The sequence below is a fragment of the Passer domesticus genome, chromosome 4, assembly GCF_036417665.1.
Source record: "Passer domesticus isolate bPasDom1 chromosome 4, bPasDom1.hap1, whole genome shotgun sequence".
Taxonomy (NCBI): Eukaryota; Metazoa; Chordata; class Aves; order Passeriformes; family Passeridae; genus Passer; species Passer domesticus.
Window position 1 is genome coordinate 83,763,471 of NC_087477.1, and position 23,551 is coordinate 83,787,021.

Genomic DNA, 23,551 nt, shown 5'->3' on the forward strand with positions numbered 1-23,551 from the left:
TGGATGGATGGATGGATGGATGGATGGATGATGGATGGATGATGGATGGATGGATGATGGATGGATGATGGATGGATGGATGATGGATGGATGGATGATGGATGGATGGATGGATGATGGATGGATGATGGATGGATGATGGATGGATGGATGATGGATGGATGATGGATGGATGATGGATGGATGATGGATGGATGGATGATGGATGGATGATGGATGGATGGATGATGAATGGATGATGGATGATGGATGGATGGATGGATGGATGGGTGCATGGATGGATGGATGGATTTGGGGAAGGAGGGAGGAATGAACGGATGGCTGATGGCTGATGAATGAAGGCTGATGGATGATGGATGGGGCCGCGGCAGGCGGGGGAAGCCTGGGAGCCGCCGAGCCGCGGGTCTGGTTCTCATTAAGCGGCCGGGCCGGGCCAAGAAACACAGCAATAAATAAGGGCGAACAAAGCCGCCCCCTCCCCGCCGCCCCCCGGCCGGGCCGGCCGCGCTCGGGGCTCCGCGGCGGGGGAGGGCCCGACGGCATAAAGAGGCGGAGGTCGGGCCGGAGGCGCCGAGTCGGGGCGGTGACAGCCCGGGAGCGGCGGCATGGCCGGGCCGGGCCCCCCCGGGCCCCGCCGGGGCTCGGCCAAGGGCTGGGGGCTGCGCCTCGCCCTCCTGGGGGTCCTGCTGGGGCTCCCCCCGCGGGGCCGGGCGGGGCCGGCAGGTAAGGGGGGCTGGGGGCGCGGGTGGGATGGGGTGGGGACGGGATAGGGGTGGGGATGGGATCGGGATGGAATAGAGATAGGGATCGGTGGGGATGGGATAGGGGTGGGGATGGGATGGGCTGGGGGCTGCGGGCTGCGCTCGCTCCCCCCGTGTCCCCGGAGCCCCCGGCGCGGGCGGCTCCGCTCCGCTCCCGGCGCTGCGGCCCCGCGGGTCCCGCTGGCCGGGGAGGGACGGCTGGGAGCGGGGAGGGACGGCTGGGAGCGGGCACCCCGAGCAGGGCACGGCCGGAACCGACACCCGGCACGGGCGCGGGGCCGCTCTCGCCCCCGAGCTCGGGCCCGGCCCAGAGCCCCCGTGCCGTGCCGGCTCCGGCCGCGGCTCTCGGGCGGGAGCTCGGGGTTGGAGCCCTGCGGGTCTCGCCGTGAAACGTGGCTCGTTCCGGCGCTGAGGAAACAGAGACTTTCCCAGAGGCTCCCATCACTTTTCAAATGGGAGCCGGAGGAGGAGAGGGGGTGCCAGTTTCCTTTTAGTCTCTTCCTCATCCCTATTTCCTTCCCCAGCCGTTCCAAGAAGTCAGGGCTGATGTTCCTCTACCCAGAGCACATTTTGTGGTATTACATCTTTCACTTCCGAGCTCTGTGGCTTCTCGGCTGCTGCTGCTGAGAGAAGTTTTCCAGCAGCCCCAAGAGCGCCGTGCAGCTGGGAGAGGAGCCGGGAGGGCGGTGGGGCCAAAGCTGTGTTTGGATGGAGAGGAGAAGGGACAGCTGCCTGCTCCGGAGGGATCCGGGCCCTGCGGGGCTCCTTGGGGGCTCCCCAGCCCCGCAGCTCGGGGTGCCAACAGCCCAAAGGCCGAGCAGCGCCGTTCCCCACAGCGCTCCCAAAAAGGGCTGGCAATGTGTTTTCCAGGAAATCCAGAGAAGGGGGGTGTGGGAAACCCTTTCTGTGCTACATTTGGGTTTATTTGAGTTAGATTTTGGAGGCCCCGTCTCGTGCTCTGAGTCTCTCAGATTCCCAGCAAAAGCTACAAACAAAGCAGTGGGAAATTTAAAATATCGTAACTCAAATCTGATCTCTTCAATCTCCCAGCTGAGGGATTTCTGGGCCCGAAGCCCAGCCCAGCAGAGCCGCCCCTCGTGTCCCGTCCTCTCCCAGCCGGCGTGGGAGAGAGCTGGGCCCGGGGCAGGAGCAGCTCCCTGCCCTCCTCCTGTGGGAATTACAAATAGAGGCGTTTATTCCTTGGCTCTGAAACGGGAGGGCACCAAACCCTGCCGGGGCTGCTCCCCCGGCGCGGCCGAGCCCGTGCCTCAGTTTCCCCACGGAAAATGAGCTGGTGGGGGCTGGGTGGAGGGCCTGGCTCCTGCTTTGGGAGGAGGTGAGGAGAAGGAAGCTGGGACGGTGCCACCCCTTATCTGCAGTTATTCCTGGAATCTGATTCCAAGCTATATTTAATGGAGCTGATTAAATACCTCGGGCGGGCGCTCCCGGGGGACAGAGGTGCCGGGCGGGGTGACCTGATCCCATCGAGCAGCAATTCCCAGCCCAAAGCTCCACCTTTGCTTTTCTTTTGTCTTTCCAATAACTTCATCTTCCCTCGAGCCAAAGCCCTGGATCTCTGCGAGAGGAACCAAAACAAGCCATAAAATCAGAGAGCCCTGAGCCCTGTTATTCCACTCTCTGAGTAAATAACTTCGCTGGGGAAGATAATTCCATCCAGGCTCTCCCTACAACATTTGGCTTGGCAAGGTGGCCCAACCCTTGACATTTTTGTTCAGGCTCGTCCCCTCTCTGCAGCAGCTTCACATTTTAATTTTTTGTTCTGTTGTCATCCAGGCTTAAGTCATCAGTGGCTGCTCCCTGTGCTGCAGTCAAATCCAGCCACATTGTTTAGGAAAAAAATAATCTTAGAAAGTCAGTCTGCCTTGGATGGAGCCAAGGAATGGCTTGTGCTGCCTGCCCGGGGGGGCTGGGATAGCTCAGACAAACCCTGACGAGCCACAGCCCTCCCAGCTCCTCTGCTGCAGCCCTGGCTGCACAGAGCCTGGCTGGATTTGGGGTGGTGGAACCACACTTCCCACTGATCATGGAGCACTTTGGGTGGGAAGGGACTCAGAGCCCCTCCAGTGCCACCCCTGCCGTGGCAGGGACACCTCCCACTGTGCCAGGCCACTGTCCAGCCTGGCCTGGGACACTCCAGGGGTGCTGGGGCAGCCACATCTCCCACATGCCAGCTGCTTCTCCAGGGTGGAGATTGAGGGGGTTTAGGCCCCTGCTCTGGGGCCTGGGTGGGAGCAACGCTCCTGGGAGCCTTGCAGGACCAAGGCTGAGCCACGGTGTGGGGCTGGGCTGGGGGTGACACTGGTGTGGGGCTGGGAGGGGAGGGGTGACACTGGTGTGGGGCTGGGCTGGGAGGGGTGACACTGGCGTGGGGCTGGGCTGGGAGGGGTGACACTGGTGTGGGGCTGGGCTGGGGGTGACACTGGCGTGGGGAGGGGTGACACTGGTGTGGGGCTGGGCTGGGAGGGGTGACGCTGGCGTGGGGCTGGTGTCACCCCTGAAACAGCCGGGAGGAGCTGTGGGTGCTGTGCTCAGCTCCGTCCCTGCGCTGTGGCGTGCTGCAGCTGCAGCTGCCAAGCTCTCGGGCTCTGCTGAGCAGCTCTTCTCTCCCCCAGGGCCACTGTCCCACGGAGAGCGGGTCACCCCCCACTGGCTCCTGGGGGGCCGAGCCCGCCGAGCCGTCAGCCTGCAGGAGCAGGTAAGGGCAGCTCCCAGACCCTCCCTCCTCCTCCCTCCTTCCCCCCCTGCCCAGAGCCCTCCTGCTGGGACACTGCAGGGTCCATGGGCAGCGTGTGCATATCAGGATCCACGAGCAGGGTGTGAATATCAGGATCCACGAGCAGGCTGGGGAGCTGCAGGATCCATCAGCATGTTGAGAGTTTCAGGATCCATGAGTAGGGTGTGGAGCTGCAGGATCCATCAGCAGGTTGGGGAGTGTCAGGATCCATGAGCATGTTGTGGATATCAGGATCCACGAGCAGGGTGTGAATATCAGGATCCATGAGCAGGGTGGGGAGTGTCAGGATCCACGAGCAGGCTGGGGAGTCTCAGGATCCATGAGCATATTGAGAATTTCAGGATCCATGAGCAGGTTGGCGAGTTTCAGGATCCATGAGCAGGGTGTGGAGCTGCAGGATCCATGAGCATGTTGAGAATTTCAGGATCCATGAGCAGGGTGTGGATTTCAGGATCCATGAGCATGTTGAGAATTTCAGGATCCATGAGCAGGGTGTGGAGCTGCAGGATCCATGAGCATGTTGAGAATTTCAGGATCCATGAGCAGGGTGTGGAGCTGCAGGATCCATGAGCATGTTGAGAATTTCAGGATCCATGAGCAGGGTGTGGAGCTGCAGGATCCATGAGCAGGCTGGGGAGTGTCAGGATCCATCACCGCCCTCAGGTGATGAACAGGGAGAGCAGAGGCTGCTGCAGTGAGTTAATTAAACATGGTGTTAATGAGTGCTGGGCAGGAGGATGGCCAGGAGCCGCAGAGGGAGTGGAAGGGAGCTGGAGGGAGGAGCTGGAGAGGATCTGTCGGCTCCAGGTTTGGCTGGGACAGCAGGAGCAGCCAAGGGAAAGTGCTCCAGATTTGGGAGCAGTGCCCTGCAGGGAGCAGAGGCCGTCTCCTCCCAGGGCTGTCCCCCCCTCCCTGCCACCCCCGCTGTCCCCACATCCCTGGATGAGGTGCGTGTGGCCACCCTTGCCCTCGGCGCAGCACCGGGAGGGGCTGGGGGCTCCTTGGGCAGCTCCAGCGCCCCCAGCTCTGATCCAGACGGCTCCGAGGGACTGCTCTGCTCGGCAGCGGAGCTGAGACCCTGCTGGGAGGGGCTCCGGGGGCTTCTCACCCGGGAGGGTCCGAAAAGAAGCCACCGGAGAGAGGCCAAGGGCAGAGCAGGCACAGGAGAGGGGCTTGTGCTGCCCTGGCTCTCCCGGGGCACTCCGGGCTGGCTGCTGCTGCCCGAGCTGCAGGAGCCCGTGCGGGCGCTGTGCTGGGCCTGGGGAAATGTCCCCGGCCTGGGGAAATGTCCCTGGCCTGGGGAAATGTCCCGGCCTGGGGAAATGTCCCTGGCCTGGGGAACTGTCCCTGGCCTGGGGACATGTCCCCTCCTGGGGAAATGTCCCCTCCTGGGGGAATGTCCCCGGCCTGGGGACATGTCCCGGCCTGGGGAAATGTCCCTGGTCTGGGGAAATGTCCCTGGCCTGGGGAAATGTGCCCTCCTGGGGGAATGTCCCCTCCTGGGGGAATGTCCCTCCCCGGCGGCAGCCCGGCTCTGTCTATATTTAAGCTGGAGCCACTTCAGACGGGGATCGCGTGGCAGCGCAGGTTTATTTCTGCTCCTGCCGACACCCGGGGGTGCAAACCGCAGCTGGGGGGCTCAGGGAGGGTTCGGGGGGTTCGGGACTCGGGGCTGGGCAGGTCCCGCGCGTTTCCTGCGCCTGCAGCCCCGGCCGGGCTGAACAAGGAGCCGCCTGTTCCCGGGCAGGGCGGGAGGGAGAGCGGGGGCACTGCGGAGCGGGAGGCTGCGGGAGGGATGGGGCAGCCTCGGGGCAGGGATGGGGCAGCCAGGAGGCTTTGGAGGAGCAATGGGGCAGCCAGGCAGGGACAGGACAGGGCCCCTCGCTGGCCCTTTTTGCGCCGGTGCTGCCGACGCTCATATTTTTAGGATCAGTGTAGTGCGTTCCGTCCCCACCCCGTCTGTCTCCTGCTGCCCTCCAGCAGAGATCCTGGCAATAACCGCGTCTGTGGGGGTGCCAGCCGTGCCAGGAGGCAGCATCCCAGCCGGGTGAGCCCCCGGGCTCCCTGCCGGCACTCGTGGAGCTCACTGGGAGAGGCCGGGGGGACCAAACAGCTCCCTCGGCACGGCTGGGGTGGGAGCTGCCCGAGCCTGCCCCTCCTGCCTGGCATGGGGGGCAAGGGCTGCCCGAGCTGCCACAGGGCTTTTCCAGCCCTCCAGAGGTGGAAATGGGGCCGTGCTCAGAGGTGGAAATGGGGCCGTGCCCCGCACGCTGCCCTGGGCACCCCAGAGTCCAGCCCTGGGGTCAGAGTGCCCTGTCCCACCCCGGAGCCTGCTCAGCCCTGGGGCTCACCCCTGCCCCTTTCCCTTCCCTGTGGAATTGCTTTATCCCAGGTGTGGTTGGATGGGATATCGGAAGGAATTCCTGGCTGGGAGGGTGTGAGGCCCTGGCACAGGTGCCCAGAGCAGCTGTGGCTGCCCCTGGATCCCTGGAATGCCCAAGGCCAGGTTGGACACTGGGGCTGGAGCAGCCTGGGACAGTGGGAGGTGTCCCTGCCATGGATGGGGTGGGATGAGATGCTCTTGAAGGTCCCTTCAATTCCAAACCCTCCTGGGATCTGGCTGCCCTGCTTCCCAACTCCCAGGGATGCTCTTCCAGAGAGCAGTGGGTGTGAGAGGCTCATCCCTGGATCCTGCTGCCTTTGGCCAAGTGAAGCAATCCCCAGCTGTGTCCCCCAAGCCTTGGCACCCAAGCAATGCAATTCCCAGCTGTGTCCCCCAAGCCTCAGTGCTGGCACTCAGCTGCCTGGGGAGGCCCTGGGCAGCCCAGCTGCTCCAGCAGCTGCAGATCCCATCAGCCAATCCTCCACGGAGCATCTCTGGTAACCTCCATCCCTGTCACATCCGGGCTCTGGGAGCTTCCTCAGGAGCTCAGGGCCTGGGGGAGCTGCCTGAGCAGCTGGCCGGGCTGGGAGCTGAGCTCTGGGGAGATTTCCCGGGAACTTGGTGCTCCCTGAGCCTGCTCCTGGAGCAGGAGCTTCCCAGCAGGGATGGAGGCAGCCTGGATGGGGATGGCTGGGATGGGAGCTGTGGGGAAATGGGGAAGAGCAGCTCAGCCCCCTCAGCCCTCTGCAAAGAGCGCTGGGGTTTCTCTCATCAATGGAGTGAAAAGTAAAAGCTGGGCCTGGAGGGCCCCTGGGCTGGCCAGGGCAGAGTCACCCCAGCTGCAATTCCATAATTCCAGCCCCTGTGGGACTGGCTGTGCTGGGATGGCCTGGAGAGGGGCCACCACCTGCACATGCAGCCAGGGCTGAGAGGAGATGCTTCCTGCAGCCTTGGCAGGGACTGGGGCACTGTTCATGGGGGCTGGAGAGAGGAGATCGGGGAGCAGGAGGAGCCCGGGATGATGCTGGGACACAGGATGATGCTGGAGCCAGGTCACGGTGGAGCCCAGGATGACACCGGACCTGGGGATGTGCTGGAGCCAAGGATGATGGTGCTGGAGCTGGGATGTGCTGGAGCCCAGGATGATGGTGCTGGAGCTGGAATGTGCTGGAGCCCAGGATGATGGTGCTGGAGCTGGAATGTGCTGGAGCCCAGGATGATGGTGCTGGAGCTGGGATGTGCTGGAGCCCAGGATGATGAGCTGGAGATTGGAATGTGCTGGAGCCCAGAATGATGGTGCTGGGGTTGGAATGTGCTGGAGCCCAGAATGATGGTGCTGGAGTTGGAATGTGCTGGAGCCCAGGATGATGGTGCTGGAGCTGGGATGTGCTGGAGCTCAGGATGATGGTGCTGGAGCTGGAATGTGCTGGAGCCCAGGATGATGGTGCTGGAGTTGGAATGTGCTGGAGCCCAGGATGATGGTGCTGGATCTGGAATGTGCTGGAGCCCAGGATGATGGTGCTGGAGTTGGAATGTGCTGGAGCCCAGGATGATGGTGCTGGAGCTGGGATGTGCTGGAGCCCAGGATGATGGTGCTGGAGTTGGAATGTGCTGGAGCCCAGAATGATGGTGCTGGAGTTGGAATGTGCTGGAGCCCAGGATGATGGTGCTGGAGCTGGGATGTGCTGGAGCCCAGGATGATGGTGCTGGAGTTGGAATGTGCTGGAGCCCAGGATGATGGTGCTGGAGATTGGAATGTGCTGGAGCCCAGGATGATGGTGCTGGAGATTGGAATGTGCTGGAGCCAAGGATGATGGTGCTGGAGCTGGGATGTGCTGGAGCCCAGGATGATGGTGCTGGAGTTGGAATGTGCTGGAGCCCAGGATGATGGTGCTGGAGCTGGGATGTGCTGGAGCCCAGGATGATGGTGCTGGAGTTGGAATGTGCTGGAGCCCAGGATGATGGTGCTGGAGTTGGAATGTGCTGGAGCCCAGAATGATGGTGCTGGAGTTGGAATGTGCTGGAGCCCAGGATGATGGTGCTGGAGATTGGAATGTGCTGGAGCCCAGGATGATGGTGCTGGAGTTGGAATGTGCTGGAGCCCAGGATGATGGTGCTGGAGTTGGAATGTGCTGGAGCCCAGAATGATGGTGCTGGAGTTGGAATGTGCTGGAGCCCAGGATGATGGTGCTGGAGTTGGAATGTGCTGGAGCCCAGGATGATGGTGCTAGAGTTGGAATGTGCTGGAGCCCAGGATGATGGTGCTGGAGCTGGAATGTGCTGGAGCCCAGGATGATGGTGCTAGAGTTGGAATGTGCTGGAGCCCAGGACAGCGCTGGAGTCTGGGGAGATCCTGGAGCCTCAAATGATGCTGGAGTTGGAATGTGCTGGAGCGTGGGATTATATTGGAGCCTGGGAGGATGCTGCAGCCCAGGATACTGGAGCCTGGCATGATGCTGAAGTTTGGGATGTTGATGGAGCTCAGGACAGTGCTGGAACCTGGGGTGATGCTGGAGCACAGGATTGTGCTGGAGTTTGGGATGATGCTGGAGCCTGAGACAATGGCAGAGCCCAGGATGATGCTGGAGCCTGGGATGGTATTGGAGCCTGGGATGATGCTGGAGTTGGGAATATCCTGGAATCCAGGCTGATGCTGGAGTTGGGAATGTCCTGGAATCCAGAGTGATGCTGGACCTTGGGATGATGCTGAAGCCTGATAAGTTGCTGCAGCCCAGGCTGATATTGGAACTTGGGATGATGCTGGAGCCCTGGAGGATGCTGGGCCTTGGAATGATGCCGGATCCTGGGATGGTGTTGGGAATGTTCTGGAATCCAGGATGATGCTGGAGCTGGGATGGTGTTGGGAATGTTCTGGAATCCAGGATGATGCTGGAGCTGGGATGGCGTTGGGAATGTTCTGGAATCCAGGATGATGCTGGAGCTGGGATGGTGTTGGGAATTTTCTGGAATCCAGGATGATGCTGGGATGATGCTGGATCCAGGAGGAAGCTGGCCCTGGATCATTTCCATGTGCAGGTCCTGGCAGGAGCCCTGGGCCAGCTCCCTGCTGGGCACAGGGAGCAGGGTTTGATCAGTGCAGTCACCTTGCCTGCCCCGAGCTGGGGGCTGGATCCTGCCTGGCACGAGTGCTGCCCACACTCCCCTTTCCCGGTTTTTGCTGTGCTGATCCCTCCAGGAGCTGAGCTGGAACCGGATCCATCCCTGCTGCCCGCTGCCCCTCCAGGAGCTCTCGGAGGAAACTGAGGCACGGGGAGGAGGGGAGCTCACGGGGAGGGGACACACGTGCCACCAGCAGCCGCTTGTCCCCCAGGCTCTGGCAGCCCGGGAGACGGGACGGGAGCCGGGACAGCCCTGGGCACGCACGTGTCCCTTTAAGACGGCAGCTGGGAAAGAATTCTGCCAGTAACAGCCCTCGAGCCGGGCAGGGAGTAATTGCTGGGGAATTCTAAACCGGGAAGGAGCCGGCCGGGACTTGGGGGGAGGAGGAGGAGGAGGAGGAGGAGGAGAGGGCTGCGGGAGCGGCTGCTGGGGAGATCAGAGACGGGGAGAAAAAAGGGAGGGCAAGAGGCGGGGGGGAAGGAGGGAAACGGCAAGAAAAATGTACAGACCATGTTTGGCCAGAGAGCGATGTTTGTACAAGATCGTGTTCCAAAAATACCGCCCGTTCCCAGCGCCGCCGGAGGAGGGGACGCGGCCCCAGCCCGGGCTCGGGGCTCGGGGCTCGGCCGGGCCGGGCCGGGCCGGGCCGGGCCGGGCCGGGGGACCCGCCGGAGTCGGGGCCTCGCTCCCTCTGCTCTGGAGCTGCTTTCTCAGAGCGCTGGGGCTGCTCGCCTTTTTTGGAGCTGGGCAGAGGAGCCGGCGGCGGAGCGGGGCTCAGCCAGCCCGGCTGCAGCTCCATCGCCGCATCCCGGCGCCATCCCCATCCCCAGCTCCATTCCCACATCCCGGCTCCATCCCTGCATCCTGGTTCCAGCCCCGTTCCCGGCTCCATCCCTATTTCCAGCTCCATCCCTACTACATCCCCATCCCCGGCTCCAACCCCGGCACCATCCCCGGCTCCATTCCCATCCCGGTTCCATCTCCGTTCCCGGATCCATCCCCATCCCTGGCTGCAGCCCCGCATCCCGGCTCCATCCCCATCCGGGCTCCATCCCTATTTCCAGCTCCATCTCTGCTCTATCTCTATCCCCGGCTCCATCCCCATCCCCATTCCCAGCTCCATCCCTGTTCCATCCCCATCCCGGCTCCATCCCCATCCCCATCCCCGGTTCCATCCCCATCCCCGTTCCCGGATCCATCCCCGCACCCCGCCCGGCGGGAGCGGCTCCTCGCTGTCCTGTGGAGCTGCAGCCCAGCCCGCAGCTCCAGGCAGCCACAGCATCCCACGGGCAGCCTGGGCAGCTCTCGGGGTGGATGTGCAGGAACAGGAGCCCTGGGAGCACGAACCCAGAGCCCGGGGCAGTGCTGGCACCCGCTGCCCCACAGCCCCTGCCCCACAGCCCCTGCCCCACACCCCAAAGGCTCTGTCCCGGGCCCGGGGTGAGCTCAGGTCCCTGGGGCTGCCCTGCCCGGGCTCCCCTGCTCTGCCCATACCCAGGGCACGGGGGGCTGGCCTGCAGGAGCAGCAGCACAGCCAGCTCCACAGGAATCAGGATTTAACCCCTGCTTCACCCCAGGCCGTGAGTCACCCGGCTCTGCCCCTCCCTGCTGCGCTCCCGGTGTTCCAGCTGCAGAGATGCGATGCCAAGGGCAGCCAGAGCCGGGGCCGTGCGGGCTCCTTGCTCTGTCCCCATCCCTGCGGAGCCGGGAGAAGCTCTCCGGGCCCTTGGCGATGCCGAGGGCCGGCAGCCCCCCGGCTCCTGTGTGGGGACGGACTGAGGGGGACTCAGGGACAGTCCCGGCCGTGGGCAGCAGGCAGGGCCATGCTTTGAGTGTCCCCAGCGCTGGGACAGGTGTGGGGACACAGGGAAGGGCAGCGCGTGGGGCTCCAGCCCATCCTGTCCCACGCAGCTGGGCCGTGCTGGGCTGGCTCCAGAGCCGGGTTCCCTCCGGAGAGAGGGAATGAGTAAAACCGCCGGCATCCTGGGCAAGCTGAGTCAGTGTTTCCTTTCTCTGCCCGCCATCCTGAGGTATTTTTAACGGCCCTCATCCGGTGCCCCGGGCGCTGGTGGCGATTTCCATCCCCCCCAGGCTGCCCTGGGCACCGACCCTCCCAGGGCTGAGGCTGCTTGCCCTGGGTCAGCACTGCAGGGGCAGAGCTGTGCTGGGATGGAGCACACAGCTCAGGGTGCTGCTCCTCATCCCGGTCCCATCCTGTTCTCCCTGCTGCCTTGCCCTGGGTCAGCACTGCAGGGGCAGGGCCGTGCTGGGATGGAGCACACAGCACACTGCTGGTGGTGCTGCTGGTGCTGCTCCTCATCCCGGTCCCATCCTGTTCTCCCTGCTGCCCTTCCCTGGGTCAGCACTGCAGCAGAGCTGGGATCTGCTGCCCCATCCCTGCCTCTCCCTGAATCTCTGTTATCCCTGCTGGCCGGGAGCTCAGGGGTTCACCTTGCCCGCGGCAGGGTGGAGCAGACCCGGGGAGGAGAGGCTGGGGTGCAGCTGGAGCACAGGAAGGCTCGGGCACAGGGATCTTTGCCGAGCCCATCCCTCCTTTCCTTGCAGGTGCCAGCCCCTGCCCGGGCAGAGGTGGCTGTGACGGCCGAGGGCAAGGAGCTCGTGCTGGTGCTGGAGAGGAACCAGTGAGTGTGGGGCTGGGACTGGGGGGGACACGGGCATCCCTGCCAGGGCCACCAGGACAGCCCAGTGTGGCTCCATCTGGGCTGAAATGCTCCTTTGCCACCTTGGTCACCTCCTGGGCTCCTCCGGTTCAGTTTGGATGCAGTGCAGCAGTCCCTGTCCCCTGTGCCCCTCAGCCTGGCTTCCCCTGGGACAAGGACAGGACTTTGTCCATCTGCCCTGCCCTCCTTGTCCCTCTGCCTGGGACCTCGTGGCATTTTACAGAACCCCAGGGTGGTTTGGGTTGGAAGGGACCTCGAAGATCCAGTGCCACCCCTGCCATGGGCAGGGGACAGCAGGGACACTGCCGGGGTGGGGCAGCCCAGTTCTGTGTCCCTTGGTGGGTTTGTGTCCCGTGGTGAGCAGGGCAGGGCTGACCCTGCACTGCTGCCTCTCCGTGGGGCTGGTCCTGGCAGAATCCCCTCCTGCTGCTGCTGGGGTACAAACCCAGCCCCCACGGTGTCCCCGGGCTCCCCGTGACAGCCGGGGAGCTTCTGGAGTGCACGAAGGGGAACTGGGGGTCCCTCTGCACATCTGAGGGCTGTGGGCAGTGGGGTGGTGGTGGGGGTTGAAGCTGATGAGCAGAGCCTGCCCCGTGTCTGGCTGGTGCTCCAGGCCACCATGGAGTGTCCTGTGTGCCCCTCGCCGTGCCACTGCCGTGCTGGACAGGGGCAGGAGGGAGGGGGCACCCCTGGGGCTCTGGCAGGGCAGGAGGGAGAGCTCTGGGTGAGCTGGGGGACGGTGGCACAAAGGGGACCTGAGCACCCAGAGCAGTGCACAGCACCCAAGGCACCCCAGACTGGCTGTGGGGACAGCGTGGGGACACAGTGGGGACACAGCTTGGGGACACAGCTTGGGGCCATCCAAACTGCCCTGAGGGTACACACAGCGTGGGGACACAGCTTGGGGACATCCAAACTGCCCTGGGGGTACACACAGCGTGGGGACACAGCTTGGGGACATCCAAACTGCTGCCTCAGCCCTGCCCTCCCCTGGCAGTGGCCAGGCTGACCCCAGACCCTTCTCCTGGCACTGGGAGCCCTGCTCGCTCTCCAGGAGCACCCTGGGGTGTTTTCCTTGCCCTGCTTGGTGGAGCAGCTCCTCCTGCCCTCCCTGGCTGCAGGGGACACCCCGTGCTGTGGGGCCAGCCTGGGTGTGACAGTCCCAGCCATCCCAGTCCCGTTCCCTGACCGTGGCAGGAGGATTTGCTTTTCCTGTGTCCTCAGCCCACCTGTCCCTGTCCCCACGCTGTCCCCGTGTCCCCACGCTGGCCAGGCCCTCGCCTTGGCAGCCACCACGTGTGCCTGGCAGGACACAGGGCTGTGTGTCCTGTCTGGGCTGTGAGTGCAGTCCCCGGTGCCAGGCTCCCTCTGACGGGGGCTGGCAGCCACAGCCGTGCCCACAGGGACATTTCTGGGGCCACGCTGCTGCTCTGGGGGCACTGCTGCTTGTTTCTCTGCACAATTTAACCCTGGGGACAGGGCCAATCCCCAAAACTGGGTCTGAACTGAGAGCAGGGGAAAACCTGGCCCTCTTTGTCCTTCTCTGGGTGGCCGAGCCCCTGCAGGGGTGCTGCCCTTCCATGGGGACCTGCCATCCCCACAGGGACCTGCCATCCCAGGGGACTGCAGGCTTCCAGCAGATACCAATCACCCTGGGATCTGGGCAGGGTCACACAGATCTGGGCAATGTAGGAAAACCCGTCCTTTTTCTTTTTCTTTTTCTTTTTCTTTTTCTTTTTCTTTTTCTTTTTCTTTTTCTTCTTTTTCTTTTTGTCTTCATTTTCATCTTTGTCTTTTTAGTATTTTTTGTCTTTTTTCATATTTTTTATCTTTTTGGTATTTTTATTCTTTTTCGTCTTTTTCACCTTTCTTCTTTTTCTTCTTCTTCTTCTCTCTCCTGTCACCCCTGGGGTCACTCTAGCCTGTCCCCCCAGCTCCCCACCCCACGTGCTCTCTAGCTGTGAGCTCGGCTCTGGCTTTTCCCTGTGGCTGGAAGGGATGGGATAATGGGATAATGGGATAATGGGATGGGATGGGATGGGATGGGATGGGATGGGATGGGATGGGATGGGATGGGATGGGATGGGATGGGATGGGATGGCAGCAGATAAAGGCAGGGGTGCAGCTTCCTAAAAGCAGCCTGAGCTTTCTCACAGTAATCTCAATATTTTTGGTGTCCCCGTGCCCTGTTTGGGCAGGGAGTGGGTGGGCAGCCAGACTGCCCCTCCCAGAGCAGCACCCCAGGGCCGTTTGGGCTCCCGGGTTTGGGCAGCCCCGTCCTGGCTGAGGCACGGAGAGGGACACTGGACTGTCCCTGCTGCCATCCCTGTCCTTGCTGCCATCCCTGTCCCTGCTGCCATCCCTGTCCCTGCTGCCATCCCTGTCCTTGCTGGCCACGAGCAGCCTCTGGCTGGGGTCACAGCGGTGACAGGGGCTCGGGGGATGTGTGGGTGGCTCAGGGGGGCTCAGGGGGTGTGTGGATGGTTCAGGGGGCTCGGGGGGCTCAGGGAGTGGGTGGATGACCCAGCCGGGTTCAGGGGGGCTCAGGGGATGTGTGGGATGGCTCAGGAGGTTTGGGAGGATGTGTGGATGGCCCGGCCGGGCCCGGGCTCAGGGGTTCGGTGCGGTGCTGTGCCGGGAGCCCCGGAGCAGCTGCCAGCTCTGTCCCCACTCTGTCCCCGCTGTGTCCCCACTCTGTCCCCACTCTGTCCCCGCTGTGTCCCCACTCTGTCCCCGCTGTGTCCCCGCAGGCTGCTGGCTCCGGGCTACACGGAGACGCACTACAACGAGCAGGGCCAGCCCGTGACGGTGACCCCCAACCACACGGTGCGTGCGGGGCGCTGCCCTCGGTGCCTCGGGGCTCTCGGACGGGCCGCTCCGGGGCGGGCGGGGGAGATTCCCGGCGGGAATGCGGCTGCTGCGGCTCTTGGCCCCGGGACAGCGCCTCGGGACATAAACACAGCCGCAGCAGCCCTGCCCTGGCCCCACCGCTGCTGCCGCCCTTCAGCGCCGCGCCGTGTCCCGGGCTGACCCCGCTCCCATTCCCGGTGCGGGGACACCGCGCGCCTGGCTGGGAACGGGGGAGGGAGAGGGAAAGAATGGGGAGAGGGAAAAGGGGGAGTGGAAATGTTCCCAGCCCGCTGATGAAGGTCCCGCTGTCCCTGCAGGAGCACTGCCACTACCACGGCCACGTCCGCGGCCACCGCGGCTCCTGGGTCGTGCTCAGCACCTGCTCGGGAATACGGTATGGGGGAATAGGGAGTGGGGGAATACGGTATGGGGGAACGGGGAACGGGGAACGGGGAGCGGGAATGGGGAATGGGGAAATACAGAATGGGGGAATGGGGAACGGGGAATGGGGGAATACGGTATGGGGGAACGGGGAGCAGGAATGGGGGAATACGGTATGGGGGAATGGGGAGTGGGGGAATGAGGAACGGGGAATGGGGAACAGGGAATGGGGCAACGAGGAAATACAGAATGGGGGAACAGGGAGCGGGGAATGGGGAATGGGGGAACAGGGAATGTGGGAAGGAATAGGGAATAGGGGAAGGAATAGGGAATGGGGGAAGGAACAGGGAATGGGGGAATAGGGGATGGAGGAAGGAATATGGTATAGAGGAAGGAATAGGGAACGGAGGAAGGAGTGTAGGGAATGGGGGAATCAGGACTGGAGGAAGGCAGGGTCGGTGGGTAGTGGAGCTGACAAAGGTGGGATGGATCCACTGCTCCCTCTCTCTGCAGGGATCCCCTTTGGGACCACCCCAGCAGCACCAATGCTCCTGCAAGCCCAGCTCCAATGCCTCATGGGCTGATTTCCCCATGGCTCCCATCCTGTCCTTCCTCCTTCTCCCACGCTTCACCCAGCCCCACGACTGGGCAGGCTGGGGCAGGGACCATATTTCTGGAATTTTATCCCTGGAGGGGCAAGTCCCTGCACCCCAGAGCAGCTGCCCCAGACTGAGCTTTGCCCCCTGCTCTGGAGGGGGGAGGTTTTGGTGCCCAGGGTTTATTTGTGGGCAGAGATGCCCAACTCCTGTCCCTGCTCCCAGCTCGGGTACAGACCAGGCTGATGTGCCACGAGTTTGTGGGGCCTCAGGGCTGGGGGAGCCCGGGCAGAAACACCACAGGAGCCATCGGGGCTGTTCCCATTGCCAGGGGCCTCATAGTGCTGAGCAGCAACACCAGCTACTACCTGAGACCCCTGGGGACCCCCGAGCCCGGCCTCCACCTCATCCACCGAGCAGAGCACCTGCCCCTGCCAGGGGGCACCTGCGGGCACGGCCAGCACCTGGGGAGCACCGTGGCTGGCATTGCCCAGCTCTTCCAGCCGCAGCACCCACGGGTAAATCCTCACGGGGAAGGAATCCTCACGGGGGAATCCACTCTGGTAAATCCTCACGGGGGAGTCCTCGCGGGTGAAAGAATCCTTATGGGTAAATCCACTCGGGTAAATCCATTCTGGTAAATCCTCACGGGGGAATCCTCGTGGGTGAATGAATCCTCACGGGCAAATCCTCACGGGAAAGGAATCCTCATGGGTAAATCCACTCAGGTAAATCCTCATGGGTGAATCCTCACGGGTAAATCCATTCTGGTGAATCCTCATGGGTAAATCCACTCGGGTAAATCCTCATGGGTGAATCCTCACGGGTAAATCCACTCGGGTAAATCCTCACGGGGGAATCCTCGTGGGTGAATGAATCCTCGCGGGTAAATCCTCACAGGGAAGGAATCCTCATGGGTAAATCCACTCGGGTAAATCCTCATGGGTGAATTTTCACGGGTAAATCCATTCTGGTGAATCCTCACGGGTAAATCCACTTGGGTAAATGCTCACAGGTAAATCCTCATGGGCAGATCCACACAGGATCTGTCTGGGGACAGGCAGAGGGCTGGAAGGAGCTCTCGGCACTGCTGACAGCTCCCATGTGCCCGGCAGCTGGGCAGGCAGGTGGGGTGAGAGGGTCTGTGTGGGTGGCTTGTGTGGCTTGAATTTGGGCAGGAGACCGCAGAGGATGCTTGGGTTGGGTCTCGGTGCTGCATCCTATCATGTGGGATATGACGTGGGGTCATTTGGAGCCACCCAAACGTTCTCTGTCACCCCGTGCCTCAGTTTCCCCTCTCAGCTGTGCCTCCTGAGCAGCTCTGTGGTGTCTGGAGGGTGCCCAGAGCCAAGGGCTGCCCGCTTTGCTGAGCCCTGTGTCTGCCTGCAGGCCAGGAGGGACGCCTGGAGGACCATGAAGTACATGGAGCTCTTCATCGTTGCTGATCACACCCTGGTGAGTGCTGGGGGCAGAAAACCAGGGCCCTTCTCTGACTCTGCCCTGGATGGGCCCCGTGACCCTTCCCCATCCTCTCTGTCTCCAGTACAGGAACCAGAACCTCAACCTGGGCCACACCAAGCAGCGCATCGTGGAGATCGCAAACTACGTGGACAAGGTGAGGGCCTGCCAGACCCCGTGTGGCCTCAGGGGCTGTCCCCGTGTCACCAGGGCAAGGAATCGTAGAATTATGGAATTGTTAAGGTTGGAAAAGGTCTTAAAGTCCTTCAAGTCAAATCATTCCCCAGCACTGCCAGGGCCACCACTGACCATGTCCCCAGCTGCCACATGCACATGACTTTAAATCCCTTCAGGGATGGGGACTCCACCCCACTCCTGGGCAGCTGTGCCAGGCCTTGGTCACCCCTGAAGGAGTTCAGGAGTTCTCTGAGCACATGGTGGGAAGGATTTTGTCACCCGTGGCCTGAGCTCAGCAGTGAAGCTATCGCTGGCCCCTGCCTGGGATCAGTGCTGGCACCTTTGGCAAAGAAGGGACACACTGAGGTGTTGTCACTGAATGCCATCGTGCCACCCTGACTGGCTCCTGTGCCCCCACTGTGCCTGTGGAGCCCGTGCTGCAGGTGGGTTTGGGACAGGTGTGTTCTGGAGTCACACAGCCGTAGGAACGTGAGGATCCACCCGCGGTGACACCACACCAGGGAGGGAGGGTGCCAGGGAACTGCAGCCCCAGCGGTGCCCTCCTGCAGTTCTACAGGCTGCTGAACATCAAGGTGGCCCTGATCGGGCTGGAGGTGTGGACGGAGCGGGACCAGTGCGCGGTGAGCAGCGACGCCAACGCCACGCTCTGGGCCTTCCTGCAGTGGAAGAAGTCGCTGAGGGCGCGCAGGAAGCACGACAACGCCCAGCTGCTGACGTGGGTGCCTGGCTGGGGACAGCGGGAGGGGGCTCCCAGGGGGCCGGGCGCTCCTGACCCCCCGTGCTGAGCTGGCCCTGTTCTCCTGGCCGGGCAGAGGGAAGACCTTCGGGGGCACCACCATCGGGATGGCGCCGCTGGAGGGGATGTGCAGCGCCGATAACTCCGGAGGGGTCAGCGTGGTAAGGGGGGCTGGGGGTCCCTGTGCCACCCGGGCATGCAGGAGTTCTCCCTGGGGTTGGAGGAGCAGCCCTGAGTTGGGCCTGGGGTGCAGCCTGGGGGTGAGGGACGATGCTGCAGCTCCTGACCCCCGCTCAGGAGCTGGCCAGGTGCACAGGGGTGAGAAGGGGCTGCTAAAGGTCTCCCACCCCCAGCTCCCAGCTGGCAGCAGCGCTGGGATCTCCTGTGCTGCTCCTGTCTCTCGCCCCTGCCTGTCCCTGCTTCTGCTCCCTGGATTTCTGGGGCCGTCTCTGCCCAGATGACTTCTGCTCCTCCTGGTGGTGGCCCTGGCCATGATGGGGTGGTCACGGTGGCCTTGGTGGCCTTTGATCCCTGGGCAGGGTGGTGGGGGGCACCAGGTGTCTGGGTTTTGGGATGTGCCCCGGGTTTTAAGCAGCTGGCTCCAGCCAGGAGCTTCCCACCAGTCCCACGGGGAATATCAGGACACCAAGCCCCACTGCTGCCATGAACCTTCCTCCAACCCCTCCTGGACGGGACCCGGCTGCATCCCGGGGCTGAGTGCTCCCTCCACGTGCTGCGGGGGAGCCCTGTCCCTCGCTGGTGGCCGTGGTGACACGTCCCCTCCCCGGGCAGGACCACGCGGAGCAGCCCATCGGCGCCGCCGCCACCATGGCCCACGAGATCGGCCACAACTTCGGCATGGTCCACGACACCCAGGGCTGCTGCGTGGAGGCCACCCCCGAGCAGGGCGGCTGCGTCATGGCAGCAGCCACGGGGTGAGTGCTGGGACGTGTCCCCAGTGCCCTGGAGGTGTCCCCAGAGCCCCAGCGGGCTGTGGTGCTCTGTGCGGGCACGGGATGTTGTCACCTCTGCTCTGGAGCCAGCCTGGAGAGCTGGGAATGTTCCCTGGAGAAGGGAAGGCTCCAGGCAGAGCTCAGAGCCCCTGGCAGGGCCTGCAGGGGCTCCAGGAGAGCTGCAGAGGGACTGGGGACAAGGGACAGAGGGACAGGACACAGGGAATGGCTGCCACTGGCCAAGGGGAGATTGGGCTGGGATCTTGGCAAGGAATTGCTGGCTGGGAGGGTGGGCAGGGGCTGGGCTGGAATTGCCAGAGCAGCTGTGGCTGCCCCTGGATCCCTGGCAGTGCCCAAGGCCAGGCTGGACACTGGGAGCAGCCTGGGACAGTGGGAGGAATCCCTGCCATGGCAGGGTGGCACTGGGTGGGTTTCATTATCCATGTGCTTGGTGCCAGCTTCCTTTCCAGTCCTTCTCCCTCTGGGTTTTCCACCTCCTGAGGATGTCTCATCCCAGATATCCCTGCCCTGAGGGACAGCAGCTGTTTATTCCCTGTTGTTTGAGCACACCTGCTCTTCCAGTCAGGAAGGAACAGTGGGACCCCACTTGTGGCTTTAGGGCTGCCAGACTCTGGCACAGATCCCACAGGATTTAACCTCTGCCTGGGCGGATTGTGGTGGGGAAAAGCACATTTCTGGCTGTGTTCAGCCTGTGCCACAGCCATGTGTATGCTCATATTTGCACAGCCACGTATATGAATATATATATATATATATATATATATATATAAATACATGTAGGGTCCATTGGTGTGCTCAGCCTCCATGACCTGCAGGCTCTTACAGGTTTCCCTCCAGCTCAAGAGATTTCAAAATCACTTTTAAAACATGTTCTCTGAGTCATCTTGAGAATGAGATGTCCTGATATGAAAATATTTTTCAACTCTAAGAGGAAATGAAACTGTTTCTAAGAAGAACGAAATGTTTCCTTCTTCTTCATAAACCGTTGAAACCCCCACAAACAGTGAAATTAGAGAAGAATCTTGCTCAGAGGTTCTGTAGAAAATGAGTGTTTCTCCTGCCCCTCAGTTCCTTACACATTGTAGGCTCTGACTATTTTATTTTTTGCTGCTCTCTGTGTCCTTTTTGGTGTTTCTTTTCCGTATTTATTTAATTTTCAGCGATGTTGCCCATCTCAGCTGTGGGTTTTTCAGTGGCCCAGGTGGGTGTTTGCTGCTGTGGTTCAGTGAGACAGGAAGGGCTTGGCTCAGTGGGGAGCAGGGGCCCTGCAGGTGTGGGGTGCCTCGGGGTGTCTGCGGTGTCCTGGCAGAGGTGACACCTGCAGCAGTGCTGAGCTGGCACTGCGGGCTGGGGCTCTCACCCGGGGGTGCCGGGGGGGTTGATGTCCCAGGGGTGATGGACAGAGGCTCTGCCTGCCCCCGTTCCTGAGCATTTGGGGTTCAGAACTGTCCTCTGGTGTTGGCCTGGCTGTGCCAGCTGGGTGGGAGATGTCCTGGCTCACTGCACAACGGGGAATCTGCTCTCGGGAGGGTTTGTGCCGGTTTGTCCATGTCCTGAATTCCCAGTTCTCACTGATTTCCCACCTCGTCCCTGCCCTGCTCTGCTCTGCCCCACCCAGGCACCCCTTCCCTCGCGTGTTCAGCTCCTGCAGCAGGAGGCAGCTGGAGAACTACTTCCAGAAGGGAGGGGGAATGTGCCTCTTCAACCTGCCCGACACCAAGGACCTGGTGGTGGCACGGAAATGTGGCAACGGCTTCCGCGAGGAGGGGGAGGACTGCGACTGCGGGGAGGTGGAGGTACAGGGTCCTCCTGGGGCATGGAGGGACACAGTGACCCTCCTGGGGCATGGAGGGACAAAGTGTGACCATCCTGGGGTGTAGAGGGACACAGTGACCCTCCTGGGAGGTGGAGGGACAGAGTGACCCTCCTGCAGCCCACCTCAGCTGTGGGAATTCCTGCACAGGGTGTTTCCAAGGGAAGGGTTTGCTGTCACCACCCAGACTCCATCCCAAGGGTTTTTCCCAGCCCCACGTTCCCGAATTCATCTGTCCCAGTCCTGACTTCCTCCTTGACTTTCCCCTTGAGTGCCCAGTTCTTCCCCCTGCCCTCTGTGCCTCAGTTTCCCCCCTTGCAGGATGAGAAGGGCGTGATGGGATGGGTGGGAAGGGCTGGGGAAGGGATGAAAGCACTGCCCATGGAGCTGTCCTCTCCACACAGGAATGCACCAACCCCTGCTGCAACGCTCACAACTGCACGCTCAAGGAGGGGGCCCAGTGTGCCCACGGTGACTGCTGCCACAGCTGCAAGGTGAGGCCCCAGCTGCCCACCCCGTGCTCACCCGTGCCCACCCCATGCCCCTGGGATCAGGTGCAGAGCCAGCCCTGCAGGGTTCACGTGGAACCTTGTGTCTGCAGGAGAATCGTGGAATGGGCTGGGCTGGAAGGGACCTCAAATCCCACCGAGTGCCACCCTGCCATGGCAGAGACACTTCCCACTGTCCCAGGCTGCTCCAGCCCCAGTGTTCAACCTGGCCTTGGGCACTGCCAGGGATCCAGGGGCAGCCCCAGCTGCTCTGGGAATTCCAGCCCAGCCCCTGCCCACCCTCCCAGCCAGGAATTCCTTGCCAAGATCCCAGCCCAATCTCCCCTTGGCCAGTGGCAGCCATTCCCTGTGTCCTGACCCTCCAGGCCCTTTTCCCAACTCCCTCTCCAGGAGAATTCCCTCTGGCAGCTGTATGGCTGAGGTCCAGCTGAGGAATGTGCCCCCGTACCCTGACAGCCCCCCAGAGCCTCACGGGACCTGTCAGACATGCCAGGTCTGCCAGGAGGCACCGTCAGTGCCCCTGTGCCAGCCCGTGCCCGTGTTGCCCGCAGCTGAAGGCGGCTGGGACGCTGTGCCGGGAGGCAGCGGGCTCCTGTGACCTGCCCGAGTACTGCACGGGAGCCTCGCCCTACTGCCCCGCCAACGTGTACCTGCTGGACGGCTCCTCCTGCGCCCGCGGCCAGGCCTACTGCAGCACCGGCATGTGCATGACCCACCAGCAGCAGTGCGTGCAGCTCTGGGGGCCAGGTCAGTGTCTGCTGCCAGTGTCTGCTGCAGCTCTGCCCTGTGCATGACCCAGCAGCAGCAGCAGTGCAGCTCTGGGGGCCAGGTCAGTGTCTGCTGCCAGTGTCTGCTGCAGCTCTGCCCTGTGCATGACCCAGCAGCAGCAGCAGTGCAGCTCTGGGGGCCAGGTCAGTGTCTGCCCTCACTGCAGCAGCCTGGGGGTCCCAGGACCCTTCCTGTGGGGCTGGGGGTGCTGCGTGGAGGCCCTGGCACAGACACAGCCAGGGGACAATTCTGAACCCCAAATGCTCAGGAATGGGATGGGGGGCAGGCAGAGCAGCTGTGGCTGCCCCTGGGTCCCTGAATGTCCCAGACCAGGCTGGACACTGGGGCTGGGAGCTGCCTGGGACAGTGGGAGGTGTCCCTGCCATGGCAGGAGTGGGATGGGATGGGCTTTAACCCAAAGCATTCTCTGACCAAAATCCTCCACAAGACTCCAGAAAATAGGGAATTTCATCCCTTCTGTCCCTGGCCTGGCACCCACAGCAGCATCTCTTGGAGAGCTTTGCCCGTGTGTTCTCCCTGAGCATCACATGCTGCTGCTGGGGTTCCTGCCCATTGCCCACGTCCCCAGAGCTCTCCCTGTGTGCAGGAGCGTGGCCAGCGCCCGACGCCTGTTTCCAGGACGTGAACATGGCTGGGAACACCTACGGCAACTGCGGCAAGGACAGCCAGGGCCGCTACGTCAAGTGTGACAAGAGGTGGGCACAGCGCGGGCACCGGGTGTCCCCTGCACCCCCACAGCTGCCCCTGCCACGCCAGGGGAGGGCCCTACCTCAGCCCTGCCTCCAGCATCAGCCCTGCTCTGCACCCCAGGAAGCCACCAGGCCCTCCTGGGCTCTGTCCCCGTGGCTGCTGGCAGCTGGGACTTGGAGATCTCGAGGTGTTTTCCAACCCAAGGGATCCTGTGATTGTGGTGTCCCACCAGGAGCAGCCCCCAGCCCAGCCTGCGGGGAGATCAAAGCCAGTGCCAGATTTAGGGAGCGTGTGCTCTGTGGTGATCCCAGGGATGTCAGAGCCTCCCCTGCCCCTGGCTCTTTCCCTCCATCATTTCTGAGCTCCTCCAGCATGGCCATAAAGCCAGTGGGAATGACCCCCAGGTGTGGGATGGCGGGGCTGGGGGTGAGGGGGCCGCTGCCCCCCGTCCCAGCTGCCCCCGGCCGTGCCCGCTGCAGGGATGCCATGTGTGGGAAGATCCAGTGCCAGAGCTCTGCCAAGAAGCCGCAGGGCACCAACACGGTGTCCATCGACACCACCATCCGCTTCAAGGGCCGCGAGGTCAAGTGCCGCGGCACCTTCGTCTACAGCGCCAAGGACGACCAGGAGGACCTGTCCGACCCCGGGCTGGTGCTGACGGGCACCAAGTGCGGGGACGGGATGGTGAGTGCCCCTGCCTGCCCTCTTTCTCCTTCCCTGGGCTCTGAGCCCGCTGCGGGCTGCACGTGGCTGTCCCCTGCCTCACAGCCGGGCCCTGGCAGTGGTTCCTGCACAGCTGCAGACCTTGGGGACACCTCAACTGCTGCCACCAGGCGCTTGTAGGCCACCAGGTTCTT

The 23,551-nt window shown here is 62.6% G+C and overlaps 1 protein-coding gene across 3 annotated transcripts in view; it reads left to right on the forward strand.

Moving 5' to 3' along the window:
- The first annotated feature begins 589 nt into the window (after positions 1-589).
- Positions 590-23,551, forward strand: part of ADAM33 (ADAM metallopeptidase domain 33) — a 30,944-nt gene continuing 7,982 nt past the window's right edge. For all 3 annotated transcript variants that reach the window (XM_064419191.1, XM_064419192.1, XM_064419194.1), the window contains exons 1-16: positions 590-723; positions 3,395-3,477; positions 11,585-11,661; positions 14,451-14,526; positions 14,868-14,944; positions 15,859-16,045; positions 16,917-16,982; positions 17,071-17,142; positions 17,732-17,898; positions 17,996-18,080; positions 18,712-18,854; positions 20,512-20,689; positions 21,111-21,200; positions 21,767-21,962; positions 22,591-22,699; positions 23,174-23,378. In XM_064419191.1, coding sequence (XP_064275261.1) covers positions 606-723; positions 3,395-3,477; positions 11,585-11,661; positions 14,451-14,526; positions 14,868-14,944; positions 15,859-16,045; positions 16,917-16,982; positions 17,071-17,142; positions 17,732-17,898; positions 17,996-18,080; positions 18,712-18,854; positions 20,512-20,689; positions 21,111-21,200; positions 21,767-21,962; positions 22,591-22,699; positions 23,174-23,378 — 1,929 coding nt within the window. In that variant the 5' untranslated portion in view covers positions 590-605. The remainder of the gene's footprint in view (positions 724-3,394; positions 3,478-11,584; positions 11,662-14,450; positions 14,527-14,867; positions 14,945-15,858; positions 16,046-16,916; positions 16,983-17,070; positions 17,143-17,731; positions 17,899-17,995; positions 18,081-18,711; positions 18,855-20,511; positions 20,690-21,110; positions 21,201-21,766; positions 21,963-22,590; positions 22,700-23,173; positions 23,379-23,551) is intronic.